We start from the raw sequence: 26167 nt of genomic DNA on the forward strand, positions 1-26167 counted from the left end.
CTTCGTACCCGCGACGTGAAGAGGATGGACCACTGCGATCCACGCTGGAACGTCGGGGTAGTGAAGGTGATGGCCGTCGGCCCGACGTCTGCACCACATCTGCCACGCTCCGACAGGAGACACGACGTAGTAGTGCGGCAGCACGTGCACGGAAGTTGCGAAGGATGCTCGCCACGTCGTCAGGCCTGACGACTGGAGGTCTCACCTCTAGTCTTTGCAACAGGGTGTCAGACTCCACGTGAACGTGCTCAACAAATTCCGCCTGTTCCACAAGTAATCAAGGCAATTAAAATTATTTAACCAGTTGCACATTTATTAAGAGTATTTAACAATATGCACATTTGTTAGAAATAATGAACCAGTTGCACATCATTTATAAATACTGAACTAGTTCCACATTTATGTAAGAAAAGGAACTAGTTGAACCAATTGCACATTTATTAGACATACTGAACTACTTGCTAACTTTTTAAAAATATTGAACTAGTTGCTCAAATTCCACAAATAAACACGTACCATTGAGTTGTAAGCTGATCTAGGCTGAGGGGCAAACGTGTCAGTAATCGCTGCCTGGTGGGGGACGGTGCTATCTCCTTGTGGAGGAAAACACCTCCATCGTGTAACACTGCGGTACCAACGAAGGTAAGCTCCATAATAACTCCCATCGTCTGGAGGTGTCTGAAGTGCCAAGTTATCAGCTGCGTGCTCCCACTCTTGTACCGTCGGCTGAACCGTGGTCATAATAACTAGCTCGTAGGAAAGCCCGAGCCCCTTTCTGGAGTACCTGCACAACAACAAATTCACACATCAGAAAAAATGTTGTGCAGTGATTTATTTTAAAAAATGTAGGATTAAACAACTGTGATGTGAACTAACCTATGAAGACTATCAGCCAAGGACGACCATCTCTCGAAGGGAAGTCCTGATACATGCCCAACTGTTTGAGAACCCTGTGGACATTGTGTGGCTCGACGTGCACGTCCACCACGAGGTGACAAGTCGTCATCCAGAGTTGCATATCTCGCGTGCAAAGATCCGCGAGACCGTGCGGTGCACGATCATTGACATCGGGCTGAGTGTAGGGAGTCCACCGAACACGGTCAGGCGTAAGCTGATCAAAGTCAGCTACAAACTGAGTGTAGACACGACGTGTCGTCCCGCTAACCCACTGCGGCTGTAACAAGTAGTAGTTTTCATTAGTCATATAAGGAAAGTTTGTGAACTAGTATTCATAATGATAACATAAACGATTTTAACAAAAAATACCTCACGGTGTGTCCACAAGGATCCCATAGTGGGACGATCGTCGATGTCATCAACACCAGACCTGTACATCTCTCGCAAACCGTAGTTTGCGTACGAGTCAAGCTGAGGCCTCCCAATGTCGAAGCGCTCGTGCGCCCACAACATAAGTAGCAACGGGCATCCAGGGAGTGAACTTTGCTTGCTGTTCCTCACGCAAGCATCACACAGTCCGGCATATGTCGCCGCAAGTACCGTCGACCCCCAACTGTACTGTGGAATCTCCGCGATAGGTAACTCTGCAATCTGCTCCGCAAAGTGGATGAAGTGCTTGTCCACGGAGTCAGCGTGAGTTCCCGTGAACATCACCCATCCAAACAACCACAACAGGTAAGCGACTAAGTGCCGCTGCACGATCCACTCCTCCTGGTCATCAGGGAAGACATCCTGTCGAAACTGATTTAACCAACTTTTCGTAGGCCCGTGCCCATCTGTGAGATCCTCCAGTGCAACAGGCAGCACACCACCAAAACTGGCCAGAAGGTCATGCGCCCATCCAGCATTCACCATTGTTGGGCCAACTGCTTGCCCAGCTATCGGCAGCCCCAACAAATAAGACACATCCTGCAGAGTGGGCACCATCTCTCCAACTGTGAGGTGGAAAGTGTGGGTCTCAGGCCTCCATCTATCCACAAGAGCACTCAGAAGCGCCGCGTCAATGTGGATTCGTTCGGACCTTGCACGTGAAGGCTCGACCAACCGTGCAAACGTCAACAACCCAGCTGCTCTCAGCCTACAACATGACAGAGCGCAAGTTATTAATACATGAAAATATAAACACCTTGTATTAGTAAAAACAATATATTTTCACACACCTTGAAACCCAACGAGGATCAATACGCCAATATTGATCCGGTCCTCGCATCTTTAGCACATTGCAGAAAGTTCCTGTACTAAGACGTCGCGATCGATGGTTCCTATCGATCTCCTTGTCTATAAGCTGCCCATCATATTGATCAGCAATACCTGCAGATCGAAAACCACATTAGTACAATGCACGTATGGTACCAGTACAGTAAATGTATGCAACATAATTCAAGTAACAAATTTGCATGCCATTTCAATTTAAAATTACAGTACCAGCACACATAGATACAGATAAGAACAGTTCAGTACATTTCAATTTAAAATTACAAGCCCACGACACATATATTATGATATTACAAGTGCAGTGCAGTTCGAAATTTAAATTACAATTCCAATACAAATACATGACGATATTAAAAGTGCAGTGCAGTTCAAAATAAAAATTACAAGGCCATTACAAATAGATTCGGGTAATAAAAGTGCAAGAAAGTTCAAATTAAAATTACAGACGCACTAAACATAAATTGAACGATAACGATCTTCAAAATAGGGAGTCCACCAAGGATAATAGCGAACTAAGGATTATTTTTCTTCTTCGACTTCCCCTTTGGAACGCGACGAACATCAGCGCCTGTGGCATCTTGCCTTACATTGTACATGCTGCAATCTTTACGGGAATGGTTCTCCCCGCAAAGAATGCAAGCTTTCTTACGACGAGAACGATCTTTCACTTCAACTTCATCCATAAGGTTCTTGATCCTGCGCGACTGGCGACGACCCTTAGTATCAAGTAATAAATTTGAGTCAGGAACCCAATTGGCTTGCCCTGGAGGAGGACGAGTGAAATCGCACACGGCACGCCAACCACGCAATTCACCACGCCAAGTTGCCTCCCACGATTCCTTTCTAAAGTAGGGAGAAACAAAAATGTTTCCATCAACACCCCCTTTTGCGGAAGCAGCAAGAACATGGGAACATGGCCGATGTAACAGGTAAGGCTTGTTGCAATTGCATTTGCAAGCGTGATACTCTGGCCACAACGTGCATTCCAATGTGATGTCAGTAGTCCCAATGCCGACACCACTCTTGTCACGAAGTCGTATCTCATATAACAACTCTCTATTCCCAGCAGGCCACACTCTGTGGATTCCTCCCTTCTTACTTTTCTCATCCATGTACTGTGTAATAGCGGGGCTATACTTAACACTGGGTTTGCTGAGGTTCAGACTAGCCATGGAATACCTTTTACAGAGATACTTCTGTGTACCCCTCGTGATGCCCTCCAGGATAGCAACAAGTGGTAGAGGTCGTGTATTCTTCATAACCCAGTTATACACTTCAGCAAGATTTGTTGTCATCACACCATACCTCGATCCATCTGTATCGTACAACAACGACCATTTCTCCCTTGGCTCAAATTCTACCCACTCCGTGAAGCACTTCGTGGCCCTTCCACGCTTCCTGCGCCGAGTAATACTTGGTGCTTCATTAGGAATGGGTTCAAGTCCCTCCGGCTCCTCCTGTCTGGCAACTATAGGGTTTTTCCTAACCTCTTCCATGTGTGTAGTGGTCAAACGATCCAGTTGATCCCATATGGCATCAAACTTTCTTTGTTGATTCTGCTTGCATAACTTCTTGAACAGGTCCATCAATCTCTTACTCCTGAATTGTCTATAAAAATTAGCCCCAAAATGTCGCATGCACCATCTGCTATGTAAATCTGGCCATGGCACGGACTGTGTGACATCTTCTTGAAGCTTCTGTATCGCTGATAGCAAACCGGCGTGTCGGTCATGCAGAACACACACATTTGGTCTGTTTTCAACAACACACATTTTAATGTGCTGCAAAAACCATAGCCAGCTTGATGTGTTCTCGCTTTCAACAAATGCAAAAGCAACAGGAACGACATGGCTATCCGCGTCGACTCCGATCGCGGTTAGAATTGTTCCTCTGTACTTGCCTGTCATGAAAGTGCCATCAACACAGAGCAAAGGAATGCAATTTCTAAAGGCCTCTATCATGCACCCAAATGACCAGAAAGCCCGACGAAGAACATTCTCCCCATATTCATTCACCTCATCGAGAATAGCCATGTGTGTGCCCGGGTTTCTTGCCTGCATCACCTCCAATAGTGGGGGAAGATTGTGATAAGAATCCTCATAAGTTCCAAACCTCATCTCCAATGCTTTCTATTTTGCCCTCCAAGCCTTGTCGTACGATATCTCATATCCGTACTCTTTCTCAACGTCATGCATTATGGTGAAAGGGGACAAAGATGTTTTTCTAACCACCTTTGAATATACCATTTGTGCCACAAATACCGCTGTCAGGTTTCTGTGCACCAGACAGGTATTCTCCAACAAACACGTATGTTGCTCAACCCTTGAAGCTACCCATAAAGTGTCATGTTGTGGCTTGTAACCATGCACTCTCCAAGGACATCCACCCTGTATGCACTTCACGTCATACGTCGTCCTATTTGAAACCTTCACCCTGAACTCACGCTTCTGGACAAATGCCCACCTCTTCACCGCATCTTGTAAGTGACCTTTGTCATGAAACATCTGTCCAACTTTCACCTGCTTACTATCATAACACCAGTGGGCATCTAAACCATCGTTTACCTTCATACGACTCATTGATATGGTCGTCCAATCATCGGGTATGTTAGTTTCGTTGTCCCACAGTGTTGTATCTTCTCCTTCCACTACAAGCGCAAGGTATTCCTCGTTTTCCACTTCCATCTGATCCACTACCGCCTCATTCTCCTCCGCTGCATCAACACGCATAGGCGAATCCGGTTCTTCATCGTCCGAGTCGTTGGCCTCACGATTAGTACCACGAACAATGACCTCTCCTTGTGTATTACCCTCTACTACTTCTTCCCCTCGACCTTGCTCAGTCCGCCAAACATTTTCAGCTTGTCCACCTTCCAACGGAGTTTCTTCCACCACGGCATGACTTGACTCCCCCGATCGATCAACACATGTTGTCTTCTGCACCACTATTGCCAGGCTATAGCCTTTCTCCCTTACTTTACTAACAAACTTCCTCCAACTCCCAGTTGACGCAACCTCCACTACTCTCCACTGCCATCCATGTTGACCCCTCACTGGCCACACGGCATTTATGACAAATTTATCGTGCACTGGATCTACCCCAAACATATTATACAACCACCCTAACACGTCGTTCAAACCCATATGCTCTGGTGCATTCAGACTAGTATCATGGAAGGCATATACAGTCAAATCCACCCCGCTATCACATATTTGTATAGGAACATCGCCATAATACAGACGAATGGGCATATCACCTGACATCCTGATAAAACATGACAAATAGTCTCACGTTTAATCATTTAATCATTCGATAATTACCCTATTACAACTTATACTACATTGCCGTGTACTAATTTACAACTATTAGTAACAAAGAACTAGTTTAATAATCCAAATAAAATATAACACCTTTGTACCTATTTTAACACACAACATATCAATAATATGTACTAACTAAGAACTAATTTAACCGTACAATTACTTAAATACCTCTACCAACATTTAGCAATAACAAATATGTGCTAACCATACATACTAACATCGAACAATGCGAAACAATTAACAACTCTTAAACCAATTTTTTATTAAACTTTCATATGCATTGTACTTAGGGATTACTAATGTATACCTTAACTTCACTGCTGGAGGGTGTCGCCAACCCTTTCCTCCCGGCCGGCGCCTCCTCGGCCTCCTCTCCGGCCTGCTATCCCCTCCCCTCGCTCCCTCCGGCGCTCACGGCGACGATGTGGCGACTCTCGGCGGCGGCTGGCGATGTGGTCCTCAAACAAATCGAACTCGCGGCCTGGGTGGACGGGGCTTTAAGCCGGCCTGTCGAACGCCCATTGTTCGATAGGGTCGGTGGAGGGCCCTGTCGAACGCCCCCGGTTCGACAGGCCTCGCGGCGCCGGGTGGTGGGCCCTGTCGAACTCCCTCCGTTCGACAGGTGAGCGTGTCGAACGCCAGCCGTTCGACAGGGCTTTGTCGACTGCCCGTCGTTCGATAGGTGCCCTATCGAATTGCACCCGTTCGACAGGGACCTACTTTCACGATTTTCCCCGGTTGGCCACTACTTTTGCGATTTTCCATAAAAATAATATTAATTCTCAAAAAAATTCCCCAGAAACCGCCCACCAACTTTCGCCACCCGCCGGTCGCCGGGGCGGCGTCTGAGAGGACGTCGGGCAGTGCGCGGGTCGGAGGAGGGCGATCGAGATGAGGGAGCTGGGCCGGCAGCCTCTAGACATGGAGCGGCCTCTCGCTGCGGGTGGGGCACGGCCTCCGCCCTTGGCTTCGCCGCATACCAGTGTTGTAGAAGACGGAATACGGTTGTCGGACAAAAAGGGTATCGTTCACCGATTAATCGAAATTATACGGAAATTTGACGTTCGCGAATATATGTACAAATTTTATTATATTATATACTTATTTGAAGAATTATATTTGTTTAACTATATAAATCAAATATCTTCATGTTGTTTTTTAATTAAACAGATAAGTAAAACATTAACTCTTCTAACACCGGATTTATATATCATATGGTGGTAGAATTGGTTGCATTAAATAAGTAAAACATAAAAATATATGTAACAAAACAAAAACAATTCTAAATTAAGTAAAGAAAACAACACTAAATGATCATCAAATACAACATACGGACGATTATTCAGGTGATTTAACGGAAAACGACCAACTAATCGCTAAAAACGAGTTTTAACGTTCGTGAACAATAAATGTACACCGTATCACATTAACGCGGTGGTGGTTTTAACGTTACGACCGATTAGTCAATCGGTATGGCCATTTTCCACAACACTGCCGCATACACCGCCTTCGATCTGGTGCGTGCCGTCCCACCCCCCTTCTCCCCTCCCTTGCCCAGACGTCATCCCATACGAGTAGTCTGTCGCTCGATTGCTACGAGTAACCGTCGCTGCGTGTGAGGCACGCATACCCTACACTATAGAAAGACATGCATGTACAATCTGGAGATGGGTTATAATCACTTGAGTGGATGTTCCATTGTGACTCGCCACGTCCATGCGTTGCATGAGCCCACATCTCTTGAAGCGTGTGTGTTATGGATCGAGCACGCTTGTAATCGATGGTGAACATACTGGTATGTAATGGTGTTGCATGCGTATCCATTAAGTAAAATAATTCTATTTTTTTTAGATAATAATAGAAATAATTCTAAATTTAACTAAAACAGATTATATATATACATATATATATATAACCGATATACAAACCGAGAGAAATTACACACGAATTAATTAAGAAATTTTGGACTAAACTAAACACGCTCTCTAGCTATAACTAGCTAGTTGATGGTGCACTCGACGGGGAGGCCCGTGTCCTTGAACCGTTTGGTGTCCTCGCAGTAGTCGTAGAGCAGGTGCTCCTGCCTCGCCTTGCTCAGCGCCGCCGCGTCCATCTCCTGCTGATCGAACCACGGCGACTCCGGCGGCTCATCGCCGCACCACGCCACGCCGGGGGACGGCGCGCACGGCGTCACCCGGAGCCCCCGGTAGTAGGCGAAGAAGGGTGCCTCCGACCAGTCCGTCTTCACCCTCCCGCCCTGCGTCGCCCAGTCGTCGGCGTTCCACAGGCTGCCGTGGGCCCGCATCTTCTGCCACGTCGGGAACGCCGGCCCGCCGCGCGCCGCCGTGTTCCGGTAGTCCCTGATCGGCACGCCGTCCACCAGAATTCTGCATCAATGGCGGCGTGTCAATGCGAAGCTCTCTGTCTCGATGGCAATGGCGGCGGAGAGGGATCAAACGAACTACTATCTACGTTTTAGGTTATACGACTTTCTACTATTGCTCACATTTATATAAATGTTAATAAATCTAGACACATATATGTGAGCGTGAGGAAAGCTGAAAAGTCTTATAATATGAAACAGAGGAAGTAGTACTTACATGATGTGCTTGGGGTTCCAGACGATGGAGTAGGTGTGGAAGTCGGCGGTGGGGTCGAACCAGAGGCGGAACTGCTGCTCGCGGCCGCCGACGCCATTGGCGAAGATGTTGGTGTGCAGGGTGTAGGGCTCGCCGGTGACGTTCCCGAGGAACTCCAGGTCCACCTCGTCGTGGTACTCCCACGGCACGTCGTCCGGCATCAACTGCACGTACGCACGCACACGACGACATGTCGATCAGCATGCATCGTCCATGGCGGCGGCGGTGGCCGGCGGCGAGGAGGAGGAGGAGGAGGAGGAGGAGGGGGAACGTACGTAGAGGGTGGTGACGGTGCCGGCGGAGTTGTTGGCGACGAGCATCATGTCGACGTCGAAGCGGGCGTAGAGGTAGGCGTCCCTGGAGCGGAAGCCCGAGCCGTGGGTCTCGTCGAGGCAGAGCGCGAGGGCGTCGCCGTCGCCGTCCATGAAGAAGAAGCTGTGGTCGCCGCCCCACACCACCTCCACGTCGTCGTACATCGACGCCGTAGCCGCCGCCGCCGCCGCCGCCACAAAGACGACGAAGAAGAACGCCACCACCGCCGCCGCCGCCGACCACCACACGCGGCGGCACCGCTCACCGGAACACGGCATTGCCATGGAATATTAATTCTTCAATTGATTCTTCCTGATCTTCTTGTTCTTGTTCTTGTTCTTGCTGTTGCTATTCGATTTCGAGCGGAATTGTATTTATAATAACCAATCGAGAACAGGTTGATCATCGAGAAGATGATAGAATTTGCAGGAACATGCGAGGCATGTTCGTGGGGAATGTTTGAGATAGGGGACATGGCATGTTAGGATTCATGGGGATGTCAGGCTGGCCAAACACTGCAATAATCTGCATGCATGTTGCCTCGCCTGGAATGCATTTGGATGATGAACACAGTTGAACACACACGCTGGTGGCTCGTGCATGCAGGAGTTCGATCAAGAGCTTAAAAGAAAAATAAAAAAGAACTTCCATGGCGAGCGACGAAGAACACACCGTTGACCTAGCTACCTACCAAATGCCATGCAACCTAACAACCTTCATGCTGCATGCACGCTTAATTATTGGCTAGTTAAGCAAGTGGCTAATTAATAGCCTGTGCCATGTTTCTTGTCGAAAAATAGCAAAGTGTCACATGGAGAACATTGCTGATTAGCTAGCTAGGTACAGTACACACTCGTATGGTTTCAGTTCAGTTGATGGGAGCCAAGAAAGAGAGAAACAAAAATGGGGGTTGACTTGTTATTTTGGAGTTACCTATATCTGGCAGTCAGATGTCCTAAAACACCTGCGGTCTGCAGATGTGCAGTAGATAGGAACAATTAACTTATTTTTGCTAGTTTGGATAAGCATTAGAAACTCTCCAACGTGTGACAAGTGATGCTTAGTCTATCCCAAATTAATTTTCATAAATACTACTCACTTTGTAAAATTATGGGTAGGATTTTATTATTATTTTTTTTGGAAAGTTAATTCACGTGTTCCAAAGGAGGCAGCGCAGGAGGAATCGAAGCACTCCAAATGTCAAACTGTTGAGTTAGAGCCTGTTTGTATCGTTACCCTACAAAAAAAAATTGGTAGTGCGCCCTAAACAAGTGATAAATTTGTACAGTTAAAAGTAGAAAATTTTGACTTAATTAGCACACAACTAAGACCCTCTTTATTCAAGTTTAGACTTTTAAGTTAGATTTTTAGCTTATGTGTTTTATAAGCGAATGGATATGAAATCTTAAGTTTAATGATGGAGTCGTACCTCCACCTTGCATAAACTAAAAAATGCTTCTTCAATATACCTTTTAACGTAACAGTGTAAGAATGGTTCATGGCTTTCAAAAAATCAAACTAAAAAGTTGCTTGTTTGTTTAAGTTTAATCCTTTTACCTCATAAACTAGAAGGCTGATTGTTTGTGCTGCTTTGCAGTCAGCTACAGCTATAGTTGGCCATAAGGCCCGAGGCCCGAAGGCCCGGCCCACGGCACGCCTTTTTGGCCCGGCCCAAGCACGGCACGGCCCGACTTGGGTCAGGCCCGTGCTGGCCCGGCCCGACCGTCGGGCCGTGCCTGGGCCTCCCCACCGGCACGCTGGGCTGGCCCGGCACGGTCGGGCCGGCCCGGCACGATGGGCCGGCAGGCCAGGCCCGGTACATAAAGTATAGGGACTAAAAATAGACATATAAATGTAACTGTCTAAAGAATAGGGACCTTAAATAGACTTATTTTAGCTATTTATATACCCCAGCCCAAAGAAGAGGGAGGTAAAATAGACTTTTTGTAGCTGTACATATGTCACAGCCCAATAGGAGGGAGGAAATTTAGACTTATTCTGAGGAAAAGCACGACGGCCCATCGTGCCTTCGGGCCGGCCCGGCACGGCCCGAGGCGTGTTGGGTCGTGCCTGGGCCGTGAGTGCGGCACGTGGGCTGGCACGGCACGGCCCGGTGCGTCGGTCGGGCCGTGCCGGCCCGACAAGCCTCGGCCCAGGCACGGCCGGGCCTGGGCCGTGCCGTGCCGGGCGGCCCACATGGCCAACTATAGCTACAGCCGGGGCTATGTTGCATGTACAGTGCAAACAGTAAAAGAAATTGTGTTGGGCAGGGGTGGATTCAACGTGGGGGTGGGGGCCTTGAGTTCCCCCACCCTCTCTGGACCTATGGACAACCCCCACCCTATGCCCTCTTCAAAAATTTCGCCATGGATGATAGAGTAGGAGGTGCGCTAGGTATCTGGATAGCTAGAGGTTGAAAAAGCGTGAAATTGGGCCGATGAATGCATTTGGGCCAGGCTCACTTAGAAAAGGAATCCCCTTAAAAAGGAATAAATCCACTTTGACTCCCTGAAATTTAACCCAAATTTAATGCATGACCCTCAACCGCAAAACCAGATATCTTGACCCCTAAACTATTAAAACCTGTGCAATTTAACTCCCTTGGCGGTTTTGCTGACGTGGTGCCTACGTGGCAATGTTGACTGGTATGTGGCATTGACGTGGCGCTTAGGTGGTATTTGAATTAAAAACTTATATGTGGGACCCATTTGTCATTAAAAAAATTTTGTGGGGCCCACATATCATCCTCTCTTTCTTTCTCTTTCTCTCCCCTTCGGTCGTCCGCACGGAGCACGGGCTGGAGCGGCGGCGGGCGGGACCAGAGTGGTGGTGGTCAGCGGGAGTTGAAGCGACAGCGGTGGGTTGGAGCTGAAGCGGGTGGAGGCAGAGGAGAAGAAGGCGGCATTGGACTACAAGGTCGCACCTCCTCGCGGTGGCAGAGGAGGAGGAGAAGGAGGCGGTCCCACGCCATCTGCTCGGATGTCCCCCTGGTACCCTCGGGCCACACTAGTGCCCAGCTCTTGGCCCGCCGAAGCTGTCAACCGCCGCCCCCCTCGATCTCGTTGGCATCGGCATCGGCGCTGCCATCTTGTCCCGCCTCCTTGCCGTCCCTCGAGCGCTAGCTGCCGCTCCAGCTCCATCCCACCACCGTTGCCGCTCTAGCTAGCTCCCGCGTCAGAGAGAGAGAGAGAGGAAGGAGGGAGGGTCGAGATATCCGGTATTGTGGTTAAGGGATACGAATTAGACTCGGTCACTAGTTAAGGGAGTCATAGTGGACTTACTCCCCTTAGAAAATACTTCTAGGCTGCAGGCCCACAGGCCACATCTAGCCCCCAGCGGCCCAGCCCAAGTTTCCATTCCCCAATCCCCAGCCCCAAATCCCTAGCACTAGCCAAGGCAGTGAGCTCCCCGTGCGGCGGCGCAAGAGGTGAGCGGCGCGGGGGAGGCGGCGAGGTAACGACGAGCTGCGCAGCGGAGCGCGCTCTGGCGAGGCAGCAGGCGGAAGCGTGCGGCGCGGCGGCGGGCGGCGGCAGGTAGCAGGCGAAGCGCGCGGCGCCGCGAGCGCGAGCAGCCGAGCAGGTGCAGCAGCAGGCCAGCGGCGGCGGCGGAGGCTGCAGGCCGGTGCTGGCGACGCCACGGGAGCACGCGAGCAAGAGGCAGGACCAGGCGAGCAACAGGCAGGCAGCAGCTGGCCAACGGCTGCAAAATAACTAAACAAGGTATGTAATGCTTAGAATTTTATGCAAATATGCAATGCAACTGTGATTACTGATTACTTAATTGGAAATTTGGAATGATTCAATCCATTAACAATTTAGCACAGTTTCTTTCTTTCTTTTTTTTTGTCTAGACTAGAATCTCAGCATGTCGAAAAGAACATTGTTCAACTATTATTCAAGTGGCAGCAGCAGTACTCCTACTGCATCAGAGGATGATGAGAACACAAGACAACAAAAATTGGCAAGGGTAGAGTTTACTTGCTTAGATATTGTTAGTGATCCAGGAACGTGCAAACCAATTGATGAGTATCCATTTGAGATTAGAGATCAAGTGAAGAGGGCATTTGTTTTAAGGGGTCCAACTCAACCAGTTGGTTATACATTTCCTTGCAAATGGCAAAGTGGTGAATGGAGATCTTTCCAACAACGTTGGTTGGAGATCTATGATTGGTTAGAGTATAGTGAATCAAAGGATGCAGCATTTTGCTTGTACTGTTATGTTTTCTTTGAGCCAGGAAAACCTGAAAAATTTGGGAGTAATGTCTTTCAAAGGTTGAGCGCCCCCCCACCCCCCCACCCCAATCTTTCATTCCTGGATCCGCCCCTGGTGTTGGGTTTGGTGATGCTACTGCTGCAGCTGCATAGCCGCAGTAATATCTCCCGATCAGCCCCTAGCTTATAAGTCTAAACAAAAGAGGATACAAAGTGTCTTAGAAAATGGAACAGAGGGAACACCTGGTGGTATACAGTGATGCCTAGTAGTTAAGTAGCAAGGATGACAGTTTCAGTTTCCGAATAAAGTGGAGTTCAAAATTCAATTACCTAAGCCCATTGGGCCATCTTTTCCCCGACTCATTCCTGCATGTGTTTCGGCCCAAGTCCCATAACCAAACCATCAAATCGTCTCCGCAGGCGGCGGCGAATCGAGCGGCGCGGCGGCTGCCAGGCGAGGCCGGCCGGTGGGGCGCCATCCAGCGGCAGAGCAGCGTGCTCCAGGCTAAACCTCATCTCTCTCTCTCTCTCTCCGTCCGGCGTTGTCCACGGCCCAAGCCTCAAAGGGCCACGCGCGCCACGCAGCGAGGCTAGGTCACCGGCGCTCGCTGCAGCCTACGGTGGATGCCCGCGGGCGGCGTCCTGGGCTGGCGCGGTGGCTGGGGGTCACCGTTCCCAGTTCAGGTAGCAAGCAGGTGAATCCCAATTTTTTCCCCACTCAATTTTTTTTTGTTCAATTCGAGATGGTGAATCAGTGAACGGGCCATTTTTATCCTAGCAAGAATAAGTTGGGTTAGGCTAGAATGCTAGATCACTTCCATCCTGAAGAAATAGAAATTTGAAGCAAACAAGAACCTCAACTCCTCAAGTATAAACTTGTTTACAAGCTTTGCAGATTTGTGCCAACTAGCTGAACTTCCCGAGCGATTAGATCACACATTTTTCTTGCATTTAGAAACATAGTTGTATTTGCTACACAAGATGTAATTTGTAGCTGATTTTTTTGCTGTTATCAATCTTTGAACAGTAACTTTATTTATAACTCTGAAATCCTGGGGAGGTCCATTTGGATTTTGGTTGATTTCTCCTATTTTAAGGAACCCTTAGATTGCTGTAATGCTGTGGCTGTGAGGAATCAAATCCAAAATCTTATTCTCCGTTCATTTAGTTTTAGCCTTTTAGATTTTTATTTTCTCCATGGTGCCATCCTTACCAGTCTTATCCATCTATCCTTTGTTTGATGATTTATGTGCTTCTTCTTCAGCGAGCAAGATTGATCCCAAGGTGCGGGTGCAGATTATCTTCCAAACATGTTTGGGGCTCTACTGGGACTCCATGGCACATGTTAAGTGCTCTGGATCGCTTGCTATTTTCTGCTCCTCAATCGTGCTCATTGGCTCACACATGGACGGCTTCAGTTATGCACAACCGTCTTGTACGTGGCTGTTTCAGCAGTTTTTCAGCAGCAGCAGCATCGGCTATTCGTGTACCTGTTGCAAGCTATGGGACTTCTGCAGCACAAAGCACATCAAAGGACCAGCATGGCAGCAACATCAACAGTGCGCTAAAAGTTTTGAATCTTGTACCAAGAAAGGCTGACTATGACAAAGTGGGAGGTCCATGCCATCACCAACTAATCCATGACTGCATGAATGACATCTTGGGGGTTCAATCAAATCATACTATACACAAGGGAAATGGTGTCACTTTTAACTCATGCAGCAATCCTGCACAGGCTAAATTTGATAGCTTTGTTTCAAATAATGGCTCGGCTTTGCGTTCCAGGACTAGATTCATAAAGGAGGACATGTTTATGCTGATAATGGAGCTGCACAGGAAAGGAGAAACCAGTACAGATCAATCTATTTTGGCAGCTGCCATGAGTTCCTGTGCTGATAGGCAAATGTTCACCCAAGGCACACAGCTTCATGGTCTATTGGTTAAAGTTGGCTGTGATTCAACTGTCTTTATTGGCAGCTCACTTATCACCTTATATTCGAGGTGTAGCCAGTTGGAAAGTTCGTACTTGGTTTTCCAGACCATGCCAACCAAAAACACAGTGTCATGGACAGCAATGATTTCTGGTTTTGCGCTACATAATCGGGTTGAACCATGTCTCCATTTGTTTGCGTCAATGAGGCTTTCAAGTTGCAAGCCAAATGACATCACATTTGCCACTCTTTTTAGTGTGTGCACTAACCACGCACTTCTAGCACTTGGTAAAAGTGTTCATGCTTTACAAATGAGAATGGGTTTCCATTCATATGTGCATGTTTCCAATGCCCTGCTGTCCATGTATGCAAAGTGTGGGTGCATAGATGAAGCCCAGTCCATATTTGGCTTCATTGCCTGTAAAGACCTTGTTTCGTGGAATGCCATGATCTTTGGATGTTCGCAGTATGGCCTTGCTAAGCATTGCCTTGACTTGCTGAAAGAAATGGAGAGGCAACACATAGTACCAGATGCTCTCTCCTTCCTTGGTGTCCTTTCTTCATGCCGGCATGCACGCCTTGTGGAGGAAGGCCGACACTGCTTCAAGACAATGATTGAACATGGAATAAAACCAGGGCTCGATCACTACTCATGTATGGTCGACCTTCTTGGGCGCGCAGGATTGCTTGAAGAAGCGTGGGATTTGATCCAAACAATGTCTATCCCTCCAAATGCCGTCATATGGGGCTCTCTGCTGGGTTCCTGTAGGGTGCATGGGAACATTTCGATCGGCATCCAGGCTGCAGAGCACCGTCTTAAACTTGAGCCAGGTTGTGCTGCAACTCATATACAACTAGCAAATCTGTATGCCACAATTGGTTGCTGGAGTGATGTGGCCAGAGTGAGGATGGCAATGAAGGCGAGAGGCCTAAAGACGAACATTGGGTGTAGCTGGATAGAAGTCGGTGATAAGGTTTATTCCTTCACGGCAGAGAACAGATCAAAGAGCCACCAAGTAAACAATGTCCTGGCTATTCTTGATTGCTTGCAAGCTCACATGGAATGCAAGTATGATATGCTTACAGAAAGCCTGGAGTAGTGGAGTGTGATGGCTGTGAACATGTCAAGACGACTATAAACACTGTATATATTAAGAGGAATCCTAAAGAAGATCCATTGATGCCATTATAACACCTAAACATTATGTGTATGGACTGATTGGTATAAAGATCTGTATGGATTGACAAGATTCACGACCAACAAGACATACAGGTACTGTATTTTCCAAGTCTCTTCCAGTTTTGTTCCTCATTTGTCTAAGAAGTGTGGGGAATAAGTATTCTTGCATTCTGCCACCACCCAACGATCTGCAATTTATGTCCCCCATCCATGTTACATTTTCTTGTTAGTTTAGTTCTCCAAAACACAGGTAATTAGAAGAACAATATTCAGATTTTTTTTTTGTTTTTTTTCTTTAAATTCTTTCTGGCCAAGGTTTTCTGACTTAATTGATGTAACTGCTACGAGACTTCCTATGCCTTCCCATAAAAAAAAGTACAGTTCATTCATCCTATCTATTCATTGTGTAGCAGCCTGTTGTGGCGGATGGTGATGGAAGGCCTGCTTTCCAGCTTGAAGGAAAGAACTGAAGGATTGAAGGTTAAGCGGCATAAACTTGTCATAGCACATCTCATGTGTCTGATAACATAATGCGTTGATGTGTCATATGTGCAATCAGCGATCTTGTACTGCTTAATTACAATGGTTAGAAATGTAGCTCTTGACAAAGTAATGATTCAGGAGTTCTGATAATTGAGAAAACAAGACAGCATCGTCTAAATGTCAGCCGATGGCTTCTCTGACTGATGAGTATCAACAATTTTCATGGAAACGAATAGGATTACAGGAGTGTCAACGAATATGATATTTGCGGGGAAATTGAAGAAAGTTTTTAACAACATGCCTTCCCAGTCTTGAGTTAGAGAATTATTGCATGGCCCATTTTCTTTGGGGGTCAAATTAGGTAGGTGGTGAATTTGACAATCAGCATGCCGTTAGTGTCGAAGACAAGAAATGATTCTTTGTATTGGTGCTGAGGAACAAATAAATGGAAGGAATTCTACTCAAAATCTCAACAATCTAAGTTGAAAGGTAAGATCTCCAAATTAAACGCTGGGGATAAAAAAAGCAAAGTTGAAAGAGGGGTGCAAATGAAACTGAAGGCGCAGTTTCATCTTCTTTAGATGAGATGCTATCATCCAACCTGCTAACGGAAGTGATTTAGATGAATATTAAGTATGGGTATATAAAACAAGAAAACTATTAGTATATGATTAATTGAGTTTTTATTATTTCAAACTTAGAAAATAAATTAAAAAATGGTTTTATCTGATATTTCAAAGCAACTTCGTATGAGATGTACCATTTAACAGTTTAAAAAACGTGCTTACAAAAATCGAGATAAAATCTTTGAAACGAACTTGGCCACGTGTAACAAAGATTTAGCATGACAGAATGGCACAAATTGAAAAAGGTAGGATTGCAACATCGATGCGACACTAACATGTCAAGTGCGTCTTCTTTTTGCTACCTACCGTGCTAAAGCCAAAATGTAGTACAAAGCCCTCTGCATCTAATGACCATTACCATGCAAGCTAAACCCATCACCATGGCAACGGCGTCGATGCTCCTCCGGAGCCTCCTCTGCCTCGCCGTGCTCGCCGCGGCCGCGGCCGCCGCTCAGCCGCGGTTGCAGTGCCTGGAGAACCCGCCGGAGCTGACGGCCGCCGGCGACGGCGAGGCCGGCGTGGTCGTCCAAAACCTGGGAGGATTCGCGGCCTACGTCACCGGCGCCGCCCACTCCGGCCGGGCCATCGTCCTCGCCTCCGACGTCTTTGGTTAGTAGTCTGTGTGTGTGCATGTATGCCTGATTTGCTTACTGATCATTCACTGCCATCCTTTGGTGATTATCGATTGATTAGCCGTTAATTGTTGCTGTTAATTTGGTTTCTTCAGGATTTGAAGCACCATTGCTGAGGTACAAAATCTTCTTTTCATTTCCTTTAGCTTCTTGTTCGTTGTCATCTTCGACAGTAATTTTCTTCATTTCTTCACTCTCTGGATTATAGGCGCAGATTGTTTATTTTATTAACATAACAAATTAATATTTTGAAAAATGAACTTTGCAAATATCTAATAATGCAGTAGAATAAATAATATTTTTTAAAGCATGGACCAAATAATCTGTAGCAATTATCCGGGGGAAAATCTAAAGAGAACAGGGCATGACAAATACTTGACACTTGAACAACTCTGGAAAGAGACTGATTTAAAAAAAAGAAAAAGACAGACATGGCTTAATTGTGTACCATACCTGTTTTTCTTGTGACAATGGGTTCAGGTCATTTTTAGTGAACTATCTCCTATCTTTCTGCAGTGACTTTTGTGAGAAGGATAACAGGTTTAGACTTTAGACACCAAAAGGTGCAAAAGCAAATAATCGTCCATTCGCCCTCACCATCCATGAGCTTGAACAAAGAATATTCAACATTGCTATGTACATGTTTCTTCCGTTTCAAATACTCCCTCCGTTTCTAAATATTTGACACCGTTGACTTTTTAGCACATGCTTAACCGTTTGTCTTATTCAAAAAAACTTTTATGAAATATGTAAAACTATATGTATACATGTAAGTATATTTAACAATGAATCAAATGATAAGACAATAATTAATAATTACTTAATTTTTTTGAATAAGACGAACGATTAAACATATTTAAAAAATTTAACGGCGTCAAATAAACGGAGGGAGTAGTTAGTATCTTTTTTTTTTTTGGAGTAACCATCAATTCATACGGAGAATCAGAAGCGTATACTCATTTTTGCTATTTTCCATATTCTGACCTTCTAATGATATAAATATGTTAAGCGGTTGAAATACATCATTTACTATCAATGTGCAATTTCATTATTTTAACTACTCTACTTAGACAACATATATGCTAAAACTTTCATCTTCTGTATCCCTACAAAGTTGAAGATAAATCTACTACTCCTTCCATTACAAATTATTTGTAGTTCTAGTTTTATCCTAAGTCAACAATTTCTAACTTTAACAATCATTTTTTTTAAAAAAAATGTATATTTTAATGACATAAGTTTTAATATGTTTTTTGATTCACAATAAGAAATACTTCCAAATATGCAATCCACATGTATTTAAATTATACAAATTGCTAGTTATTAATAGGCTAAAATAGAAATATTTGACTTGGGACAAAGTTATAACAATAATTAATTTGAAACAAAAGGAGTAGTACTATCATTGTATACTGTATTACTGTGCATAACTATGTTCATTACATGCTTTCTAAAACATCATTTCTTTAGGGGCAAACGCTGTCGTAACTCAATAGTCAATAGTAATATCTCATTGCTGTCCTTGTAAAGCTGATTTATGAATGGATAACCAAGCAACGATCCAATTTCAGAAATTCAGTTTTTCTGTAAAAATATCGTGGATTCCAATGGTATAACAGCAATGATTTCTTCATGTGGATTGTACTAAGGTTTCTGTTTTTGATTCCAATTTTAAGTGCTTCCTTTAGCTTGAAAGTATTGTAAAACGTCCCAACTGGATTCCTTTCAATACACCTTACATTTTTACTCCCATTCTAGATTGCAAAGACAACTTAAAATCAAATTTGTGGTTAATAATGCTGACAATTACAGGAAAATAGCTGACAAAGTTGGTGAAGCGGGATATTACGTCGTGGTGCCAGATTTCTTCCAAGGGCGACCTTACAATGGAGACCCAAGTATAAACATTACACAATGGATCATGGCTCACTCTCCGGTAATTGTTTTCACCAATTACATAGCTTATTCGACGACGATTATCGAGGAGTCAATTGATATTGATCAGTATATTCAATTGAAATTTCAGGTGAAGGCAGCTGAAGATTCTAAACCGATCTTTGCTGCTCTAAAAAGAGAAGGGAAATCTGTTGTTGGAGTTGGAGGTTATTGTTGGGGCGGTAAGCAAAATCGATCAGCAAAAAGAAAATGTCTTTACATATCCTACATCAGTACATTAGTAATACATACACTCTAAAAAACTTTGTAAATTCCTAGTTAATTTCCATATCTAGACTTAATTCATACTATTATAGTCTAAACAACAAAACTTCAATTGACAGGAAAGTTAGCTGTCGAGGTTGCGAAAACCAATGAGGTTGGAGCGATTGTCATCTCCCATCCTTCATCGGTGACTGCTGATGATATGAAAGGTGAACTTATCTGTTTTGGTGCTATTGTTGCGCAGTATATAGATGAATATATAGTTAACTGATTCATGTACGCTGTATCCTAGTAGTCCCTGTTTTTCTTATTCCAAAATGACCTTGACACAGATGTCAAATGCCCCATTGAAATCCTTGGAGCTGAGAATGACGCTGTAACACCACCAAGATTAGTGTACCAGTTTGTGAATGCCTTGCGCCAAAGACCTGAGGTGAGTTCCTGTTGATTTTCATTGGCACTTGATGCCAAATGCATCAGCATAGTCCCACGGTAGACACACACGAGAAAAATCTCCCACTGATGATGAGAAATTGAAAGATCATGCTGGCTCTATTTTTCTTTTTGAGGCAATACTGGATCTAGCTAATTAGTAACATTAATGAAAAGTCCAAACACTAGCACAATGTCAATAAACAAGTTTACAATTGTTTCTTAAACACAACCACTCAATGATCTTTAAGAAAAGAAACAAGTTATGAAGAGGCTCTTATGGATTGCATCTTTGTTGCAGGTTGATTACTTTGCCAGGATCTTTCCAGGAGTGGCTCATGGCTTTGCTTGCAGATATAACGCCAGCAACCCGTTTGCTGTCAGAACTGCTGAACAATCTCTTGCCTTAATGCTTGACTGGTTTGAGAAACACTTGAAATGACATTAGCTAATCATGCATGCAATGCAAGGCCAGTGCAATTGTTTATTTCCATCAAAATACATTGCTAGTGTCCATGTATATCCTGGTGTTAAGTGAAACTTATATAAATAAGCACTAGTGTAAAGTGAAAGTATGTGTTGAATATGGTGCGAAGTGAAACAAAGTGTACTTTATGAAGTGCAAAATGCAAACTCTTTTTGTTCCGAAGCGACCATTAGCATGGCATATTAAAACATCTTTTTGTAGGAGAACAAAAATAATGTGTGCCTCTGTTGCCATTTTAACTAGTCGATATGTTCAATCAAATGTTGTATGCTACTCATCTTAAGCACAGCATATATTGGGTACCTCTTGACTGTTTCTTATGGCCACAAATTAGACAGATGAAAGTCGTGCTTCCAAGAAATTGCTAGCCCTTAAATAGGATGGGGACTTCTCCTGAAGCTGTAGAGGAAACAAGGAATTCTGATTCCAACCAAAATGGATGGGTGATGAACCATTTGCGTGCAAAACACAGAAAACATTCCCAGTATTTCATCTCCTATTGTCCTAAGTCAACAGGCAAAAGATGACAAATCATCCAGCCAGGTTGAACAGTTAAAAAAACTTTTTTTGTTTGAAAAAAAGCTAAGATTTAATGTCCTCCAGGGAGTTAGGCATATCTGGTCTCACCGGAAGCCAGTGGCGAGGTTGCTGTAGATCTGGCCAGAGCTGTGTATCCTGCCTCCGCCGGATCGTGGGGATGGCATCTTCACATGAGCATATCTCCACCTCATCCTATATATGTGCGCCGCCACATCCAGTGCCACCCCTTGGTTGGGTTCCATCGAGGAGGTCAAGGGAGATTCATGTTGCCTTAAGCTTTTGACAAGGGTCGAGGGGCAGCTCTTCCAGTTCATGTAGGTGCAGAAAAACTATCACAACTTCCAAGCATCCAAGGTTGGCGTGTGAAGCTTCTGTCTCTAGGTGCAGCTTCTGGTCGTCGTTGGCATTCATGATTGATCGCACTCTGAGAAAATTAAAATATATTTTAGAAACAAAATGTTGAGGAAAACCATTTGCCATAGGGATAACAAATTATTGCTTACATGAATCCCTGAGCATCATAAAGACCCTTCAAAATGCTGGATTCTTCATGCACTTGGGCAGAGCTATGGTATATTTTACCCTTTGAATTCCTGGATGAATTTGGTCCTGTCCCGGAGGTTATAACTAATCTTGTTGCTAGTCATTAGGATGCTTGGTATTCAAATCTTCAGAAAATTGGCTGAAAATATTGGATGTTTAAATCAAACCTTTACTGTCATAGTCTTGCAGCGTGAATAAATTCATCATGTTGCTGGCTTTAAAAGAACTCCTCTGGTGAGTGCCTTTCAGTACTTTGTATTTCAGAAAATGCTCGTGTATTTGCCAATGATATAGACTTACTCCTCTAGCATTCCACTTATAATCAGTCTATATACTGTCATATCTCTAGCTTGCCGAATTCTCTATGCACGTTCACTAGCCTAATCCACAGAGAATTTAATTTGTTAAGTAGAGTAGAATTACCATTAAAAACAAAACTACATTAAATGACAAAGCGTTACCATGCTAACAATAGTATCGGTAGAGTATGATAGAAAATTATTCATCTACCAGATCATCTCTCACTGGCATCCAATCAAAACTTGGCAATGAGGTTAGAAATTTTGCATCGTACGGCGACATTGTAGCAATAAGGGCATATCACTGGCATCCAGTCAAAACTTGGCAATGAGGTTAGAAATTTTGCGCGACATTGTAGCAATAAGGGCATATCACTGGCATCCAGTCAAAACTTGGCAATGAGGTTAGAAATTTTGCGTCTTACGGCGACATTGCTAGCAATAAGGGCATATCAAAACATTAATGTATCTCCTCTGCTACCATATCTTAATGTCTAGTTGGGTGTTTCTTATAAGATTAATTTTCCTTTTAAGAAATTAAGCTTCTCTCAGATTAAGCAATGAGTTCAACAGAGAAAAAAAAATCTAATGTTAGAAATTTCAAAAAGCCAAGCGCTAGTGTCTAGCGCTGCCTCCACCGAGAGACCCGACTGTGTGCCTATAGGTGTCACGTCCTGATAAATTCATCCCGAAATAAAAATCATTTTCTAAAAGGAATAATAGAATTAATTAAAATTCGAAAAGAAATTGGCAAACATTAAAATACGTACAAGAAAAATTCGAATGTGGCTCGGAGAATTTTTGTTAAATTCTTCTTGGTCTAAAAAGGAGCCCTCAAATTTTACTTGAATTTTCAGAGCACCGGAAATAATTATTAAACAACAAAAACAATTATCAAAGTTTAATAAAAAGAAAATCTAAAAATAATCCTCCTTTTCTTTTGGGCCAATTTTGGCCCAAAGTCCTCCCTCTCTCCCCTCGGCCCGCGGCCGAAGTCTCCCTTTCCTCCCTCTCTTCCTCTCCCTCTCCTCCTCTCCCTCCTTCTCTTGGGCCTCCTCTCCTCCCCTCCCGGCCCACTCCCTCCTCCCTCTCTCTCTCGGGCCGTTCCTCCCTCCCCTCCCGGCCTGCCCGGCCCAGGCCGCCCTGCCCCCTCCCATCTGGGCCGTGTCCCGGCCCAGCCGAGCCCCCCCAAGCCGCGCCGCACGCGCCTGTCACGCGCGTCGCACGCGCGCTGAGCGCGCGCCTGGCCGCGTGGGGCCCACGCGCCAGGCCGGTCATCTTCCTCCTCCCGCGCCGGCCGTCCTCCTCTCTCTCCCGTGAACCCTAGCTCCGTTCCTCCTCCAAATCCGCCTCATTCAAACCGGGGATTCCAAAATTAAATAGGGGAAATTAAACCCCATTGAATCCTCTTCAATTCCCCCCAATTTCCCCCTTGAATGGCGCCCCCAATCGTCGGGAACGGTCGCGCTTTTCCCGGCCACCAACCATGGCCGCCGGCCGCCATTCCCGTCGCCGTTCCGCCCCCTCCCGAGCCCGGCTCCCGCCCCCATCCTATAAAATGGAACCCCCTCTTTGCGTTCTATTGTTTTAGCCCTTTCTCGAGCTCCCCCGTGGCCGCAGCACCCCTCCCCGCCGTCGCCCTCTCTCTCCCGTGCCGCTGGACGCCTCCAGCCGCCCCTACCGCCTTGCCTGAGCGCCGCCCGGTCGCGCCGTCGCCTCCTCCAGCGTCGCCGCCACCTCCTCCACCCCGGCCTGCCCTCCGTTTCGCGCGGTGACCGCCGGAGGCGCGTTCCCGCCGTCGCCCTTCTCTTTCCTCCGCGCCGGCCGCCTCCAGCCGCCTCTCCCTCCTCGCCGGAGCGCCGTCCGGCCGCGCCGTCTTCTCCCTCGGCCTCGCAGCCACCTCCTCTCCCTCGGTCAGCCCTCCGTTTCGCGGGGGAAGCACCGGAGACGCGTCCTCGCCGGCAAAACAGTGGTGTTGCCGCCACTGTTCCACCTCCGGCCGCCACTGTCGCGTTTCCCGTGCGCCGGCCGACGTCGCCACCACCTCCCTCGGCTCCGCGACGCCGCCCTCATCCCCGGCATCACCTCCTCCTCACCCGAATTTCGCCGGAACACCGTCGCCCGCGCCGGCTTCTCCTTCCTCCTCAGCGGCATCTCCTCCGGCTGCCCTTTTCGCCATGCCCGTGCGTCAGCCGGCGCTGCCGTCCCCTCCCTCGGCACGGTGACGTAGCCCTCCACCTCGTCCACCCCTCGGTTTCGCCCGGAAGCCGCCGCACATCGCCGCGAACCTCTCCATCTGCCTCGCCGGAGTTGTTCGGCCGCCCGTCCCTCCTCGCCCGTGCACCGGTCGGCCACACCTCCACCACCTCCGGCATCGCAGCGGCAAAGCCATCCTCGGCATTGTTTCCCCTCCATCCAAACCCCTCCGCGGTCCATCATCGTCGTCTCCGATCGTTCTCGTCGTCGACGTCCCGTCGGTCGCCCGGCTCGTCGTCTCGCGGCGCCGCCTCCGTCATCGTCATCGCAGCGGCGTGTCCCACGTCGTCCTCGTCTCCGTGCAGCCACTGCCGGCTGCCCTCATCGCCTCCTCGCCGGCCCCGGTCGTCGTCGTCGTCGTCCTCTCGTCGTTCCCGGTCGTTGTGGCGTTCGTCCCTCCGTCGAGCCGTTCTCGTCCGTCGTCCGCGTTCGTCAAGCGAGCCGCCGCAGCCCCATCATCGTCTTCGTCCTCGGCTCCGCGTCGTCAAGCCTCGTGCCGGCCGTGTCTCGCCTTCGTTCAAGGATCGCCGCCGAAGTCGTTCCCTCGCCGTCCGTCTCCGCCGCGCCCGTTCGTCGTTGTCGTTCCCACGCCTCGTCGCGTGGTGGTAAGGTTCCCTCTCCCTCGCTGCCCCGTCCTCGTCCTTTCGGTGTCGCCCGTGCTCGTTGTGCGGTTGTCGGCCCCGGTACCCGTGTACCGGTGTCGGTAGTCGTTCACGCGTGCGGGTGGTGACCGTGTAGTGTCCGCGTTAGTGTGCCCGCTCGGTAGCCGCGTGGTTTCCACGTGTGCAGGCCGTGTGGTGTCTAGTGGAGTCCGTTTGTCGGCCACTCGCCTCGGTTGACACACGGGGTCCGCCTCCGTTGACCCGTGGACCGTCTCTGTGTACCCGGTCTACCGCGGTCCTTTAGGTTGACATGTGGGGTCCGCATGTCAACGGCGCAGCCTTCCTGTCTTTTCCAGGCTAGCGTTTACACATGTTTTATAGTTGCAAAGCTTAATTATAATAATCCGCAAATCTCCATACAACAGCATTAAACTTCGGATGATCATATCTTGGTCATACGAGCTCCGAATCGACCCGTTCAAGTCTCTTAATGTTTGTTATAACCTAAAGAACCATGTGCTTTCTTTTTATGTATTGTTATTGCTTCTTTATAGGCTTGTAGCTTTGCTTGTGTGCTTCGCGTAGCTTCTGTCGTTCCGGAGGTTCCAGAAGCGTGGTTCGTGGTCGTCGCCGAAGGTTCGGAAGGCCGTTCTCTCTGAGAAAGGCAAGTCACATCATCCTTGAACATGTTGAATCCCAGTTTATAAAATTATTTTGATTTAAATTATTGCATTATCGCTTTATTTAAATTCCCGCGTGATCACTGTTTTATTTAGCCATGCCTATTTACCTTTGTTATAACCTTAATATTATTGTTATTGATATTATTACCTTGTTCACCCTAGGATAAACAAAACCCCAACTAGTGGGTATTCTATTCATGGTTCCACTAGTATGAATTTAGGTAGATGCTTCGCTGATTAATTAGGCAATATTAGGTGGTTTTATAACTTTAGACTTTGGGAATTCTCATATCATTTGGACACTATGGAATTGTTGGTTTATGGTGGAATTGGACATACACCTCTCTTCCTCTTTCAAAACCCCTAAAACCTGTTTTCGGTGGGGTTTGGGTGCATGCCAGTTGTGGGAAGTAGCACCCCGGCCACTATAAGGATTAAGCTCGGGCCTCTGTTGCAAAGCACTACCGTACTTCCACATGTCTAGTGGGTAAGGCTTAGTTTGTGGCTCAGTCTGGTCATAAACAAAAGTACACGGATGGAGATGGATGAAGTCGGGGGTCGATGGACATTCTCTAGGACAAATGAAGGCTACACGAGCTGCGGCCCGGTAGTCGAGATGTCATGGCACAGGGTTGGTGCCCTGCTGCTAGGGGCTC

General features: G+C 46.6%; 3 protein-coding genes across 5 annotated transcripts; 2 read left to right on the forward strand and 1 right to left on the reverse strand.

Annotated features, from left to right (window-relative positions):
• Positions 1–7291: 7291 nt before the first annotated feature.
• On the reverse strand, positions 7292–8793 carry LOC4345022 (xyloglucan endotransglucosylase/hydrolase protein 24). The gene is made up of 3 exons (XM_015793983.3): positions 8410–8793; positions 8096–8298; positions 7292–7882 (listed from the first exon to the last, which is right to left on the reverse strand). The coding sequence occupies exons 1-3, from the start codon at positions 8728–8730 to the stop codon at positions 7495–7497; spliced, it is 912 nt and encodes a 303-aa protein (XP_015649469.1). The 5' UTR covers positions 8731–8793; the 3' UTR covers positions 7292–7494.
• Positions 8794–12024: 3231 nt separating this feature from the next.
• Positions 12025–16451, forward strand: LOC4345023 (pentatricopeptide repeat-containing protein At2g37320). 3 transcript variants are annotated; one of them, XM_066303579.1, is made up of 3 exons: positions 12025–12165; positions 13922–15861; positions 16179–16451. In XM_066303579.1, exon 2 carries the CDS (start codon positions 14000–14002, stop codon positions 15686–15688), a length of 1689 nt encoding a protein of 562 aa, XP_066159676.1. In that variant the 5' UTR covers positions 12025–12165; positions 13922–13999; the 3' UTR covers positions 15689–15861; positions 16179–16451. The 3 variants fall into 3 exon arrangements, with proteins under 3 accessions (XP_066159676.1, XP_015650781.1, XP_066159675.1); XM_015795295.3 differs by having other exon boundaries at positions 16182–16451; XM_066303578.1 differs by lacking the exon at positions 12025–12165 and adding an exon at positions 13175–13352 and having other exon boundaries at positions 16182–16451.
• Positions 16452–17181: 730 nt separating this feature from the next.
• On the forward strand, positions 17182–20750 carry LOC4345024 (endo-1,3;1,4-beta-D-glucanase). Its single transcript, XM_015795296.3, has 7 exons — positions 17182–17486; positions 17605–17626; positions 19322–19445; positions 19536–19626; positions 19789–19878; positions 20002–20102; positions 20403–20750. Exons 1-7 carry the CDS (start codon positions 17225–17227, stop codon positions 20541–20543), a joined length of 831 nt encoding a protein of 276 aa, XP_015650782.1. The 5' UTR covers positions 17182–17224; the 3' UTR covers positions 20544–20750.
• Positions 20751–26167: the final 5417 nt, after the last annotated feature.

Source organism: Oryza sativa, chromosome 8 (genome assembly GCF_034140825.1).
Source record: "Oryza sativa Japonica Group chromosome 8, ASM3414082v1".
NCBI classification, from domain to species: domain Eukaryota; kingdom Viridiplantae; phylum Streptophyta; class Magnoliopsida; order Poales; family Poaceae; genus Oryza; species Oryza sativa.

What these genes read in the sequence shown, in the direction of transcription:
- LOC4345022 (XM_015793983.3), bottom strand. Translation starts at nt 8,730, where the DNA reads ATGGCAATGCCGTGTTCCGGTGAGCGGTGCCGCCGCGTGTGGTGGTCG. An exon ending in GCACCGTCACCACCCTCTAC is followed by an intron (nt 8,299 to 8,409) that starts GTACGTTCCCCC and finishes GCGTACGTGCAG; the next exon opens with TTGATGCCGGACGACGTGCC. An exon ending in TGGAACCCCAAGCACATCAT is followed by an intron (nt 7,883 to 8,095) that starts GTAAGTACTACT and finishes CCATTGATGCAG; the next exon opens with AATTCTGGTGGACGGCGTGC.
- LOC4345023 (XM_066303579.1), top strand. Translation starts at nt 14,000, where the DNA reads ATGTTAAGTGCTCTGGATCGCTTGCTATTTTCTGCTCCTCAATCGTGC.
- LOC4345024 (XM_015795296.3), top strand. Translation starts at nt 17,225, where the DNA reads ATGACCATTACCATGCAAGCTAAACCCATCACCATGGCAACGGCGTCG. An exon ending in GACTGCTGATGATATGAAAG is followed by an intron (nt 19,879 to 20,001) that starts GTGAACTTATCT and finishes ACCTTGACACAG; the next exon opens with ATGTCAAATGCCCCATTGAA. An exon ending in CCTTGCGCCAAAGACCTGAG is followed by an intron (nt 20,103 to 20,402) that starts GTGAGTTCCTGT and finishes TCTTTGTTGCAG; the next exon opens with GTTGATTACTTTGCCAGGAT.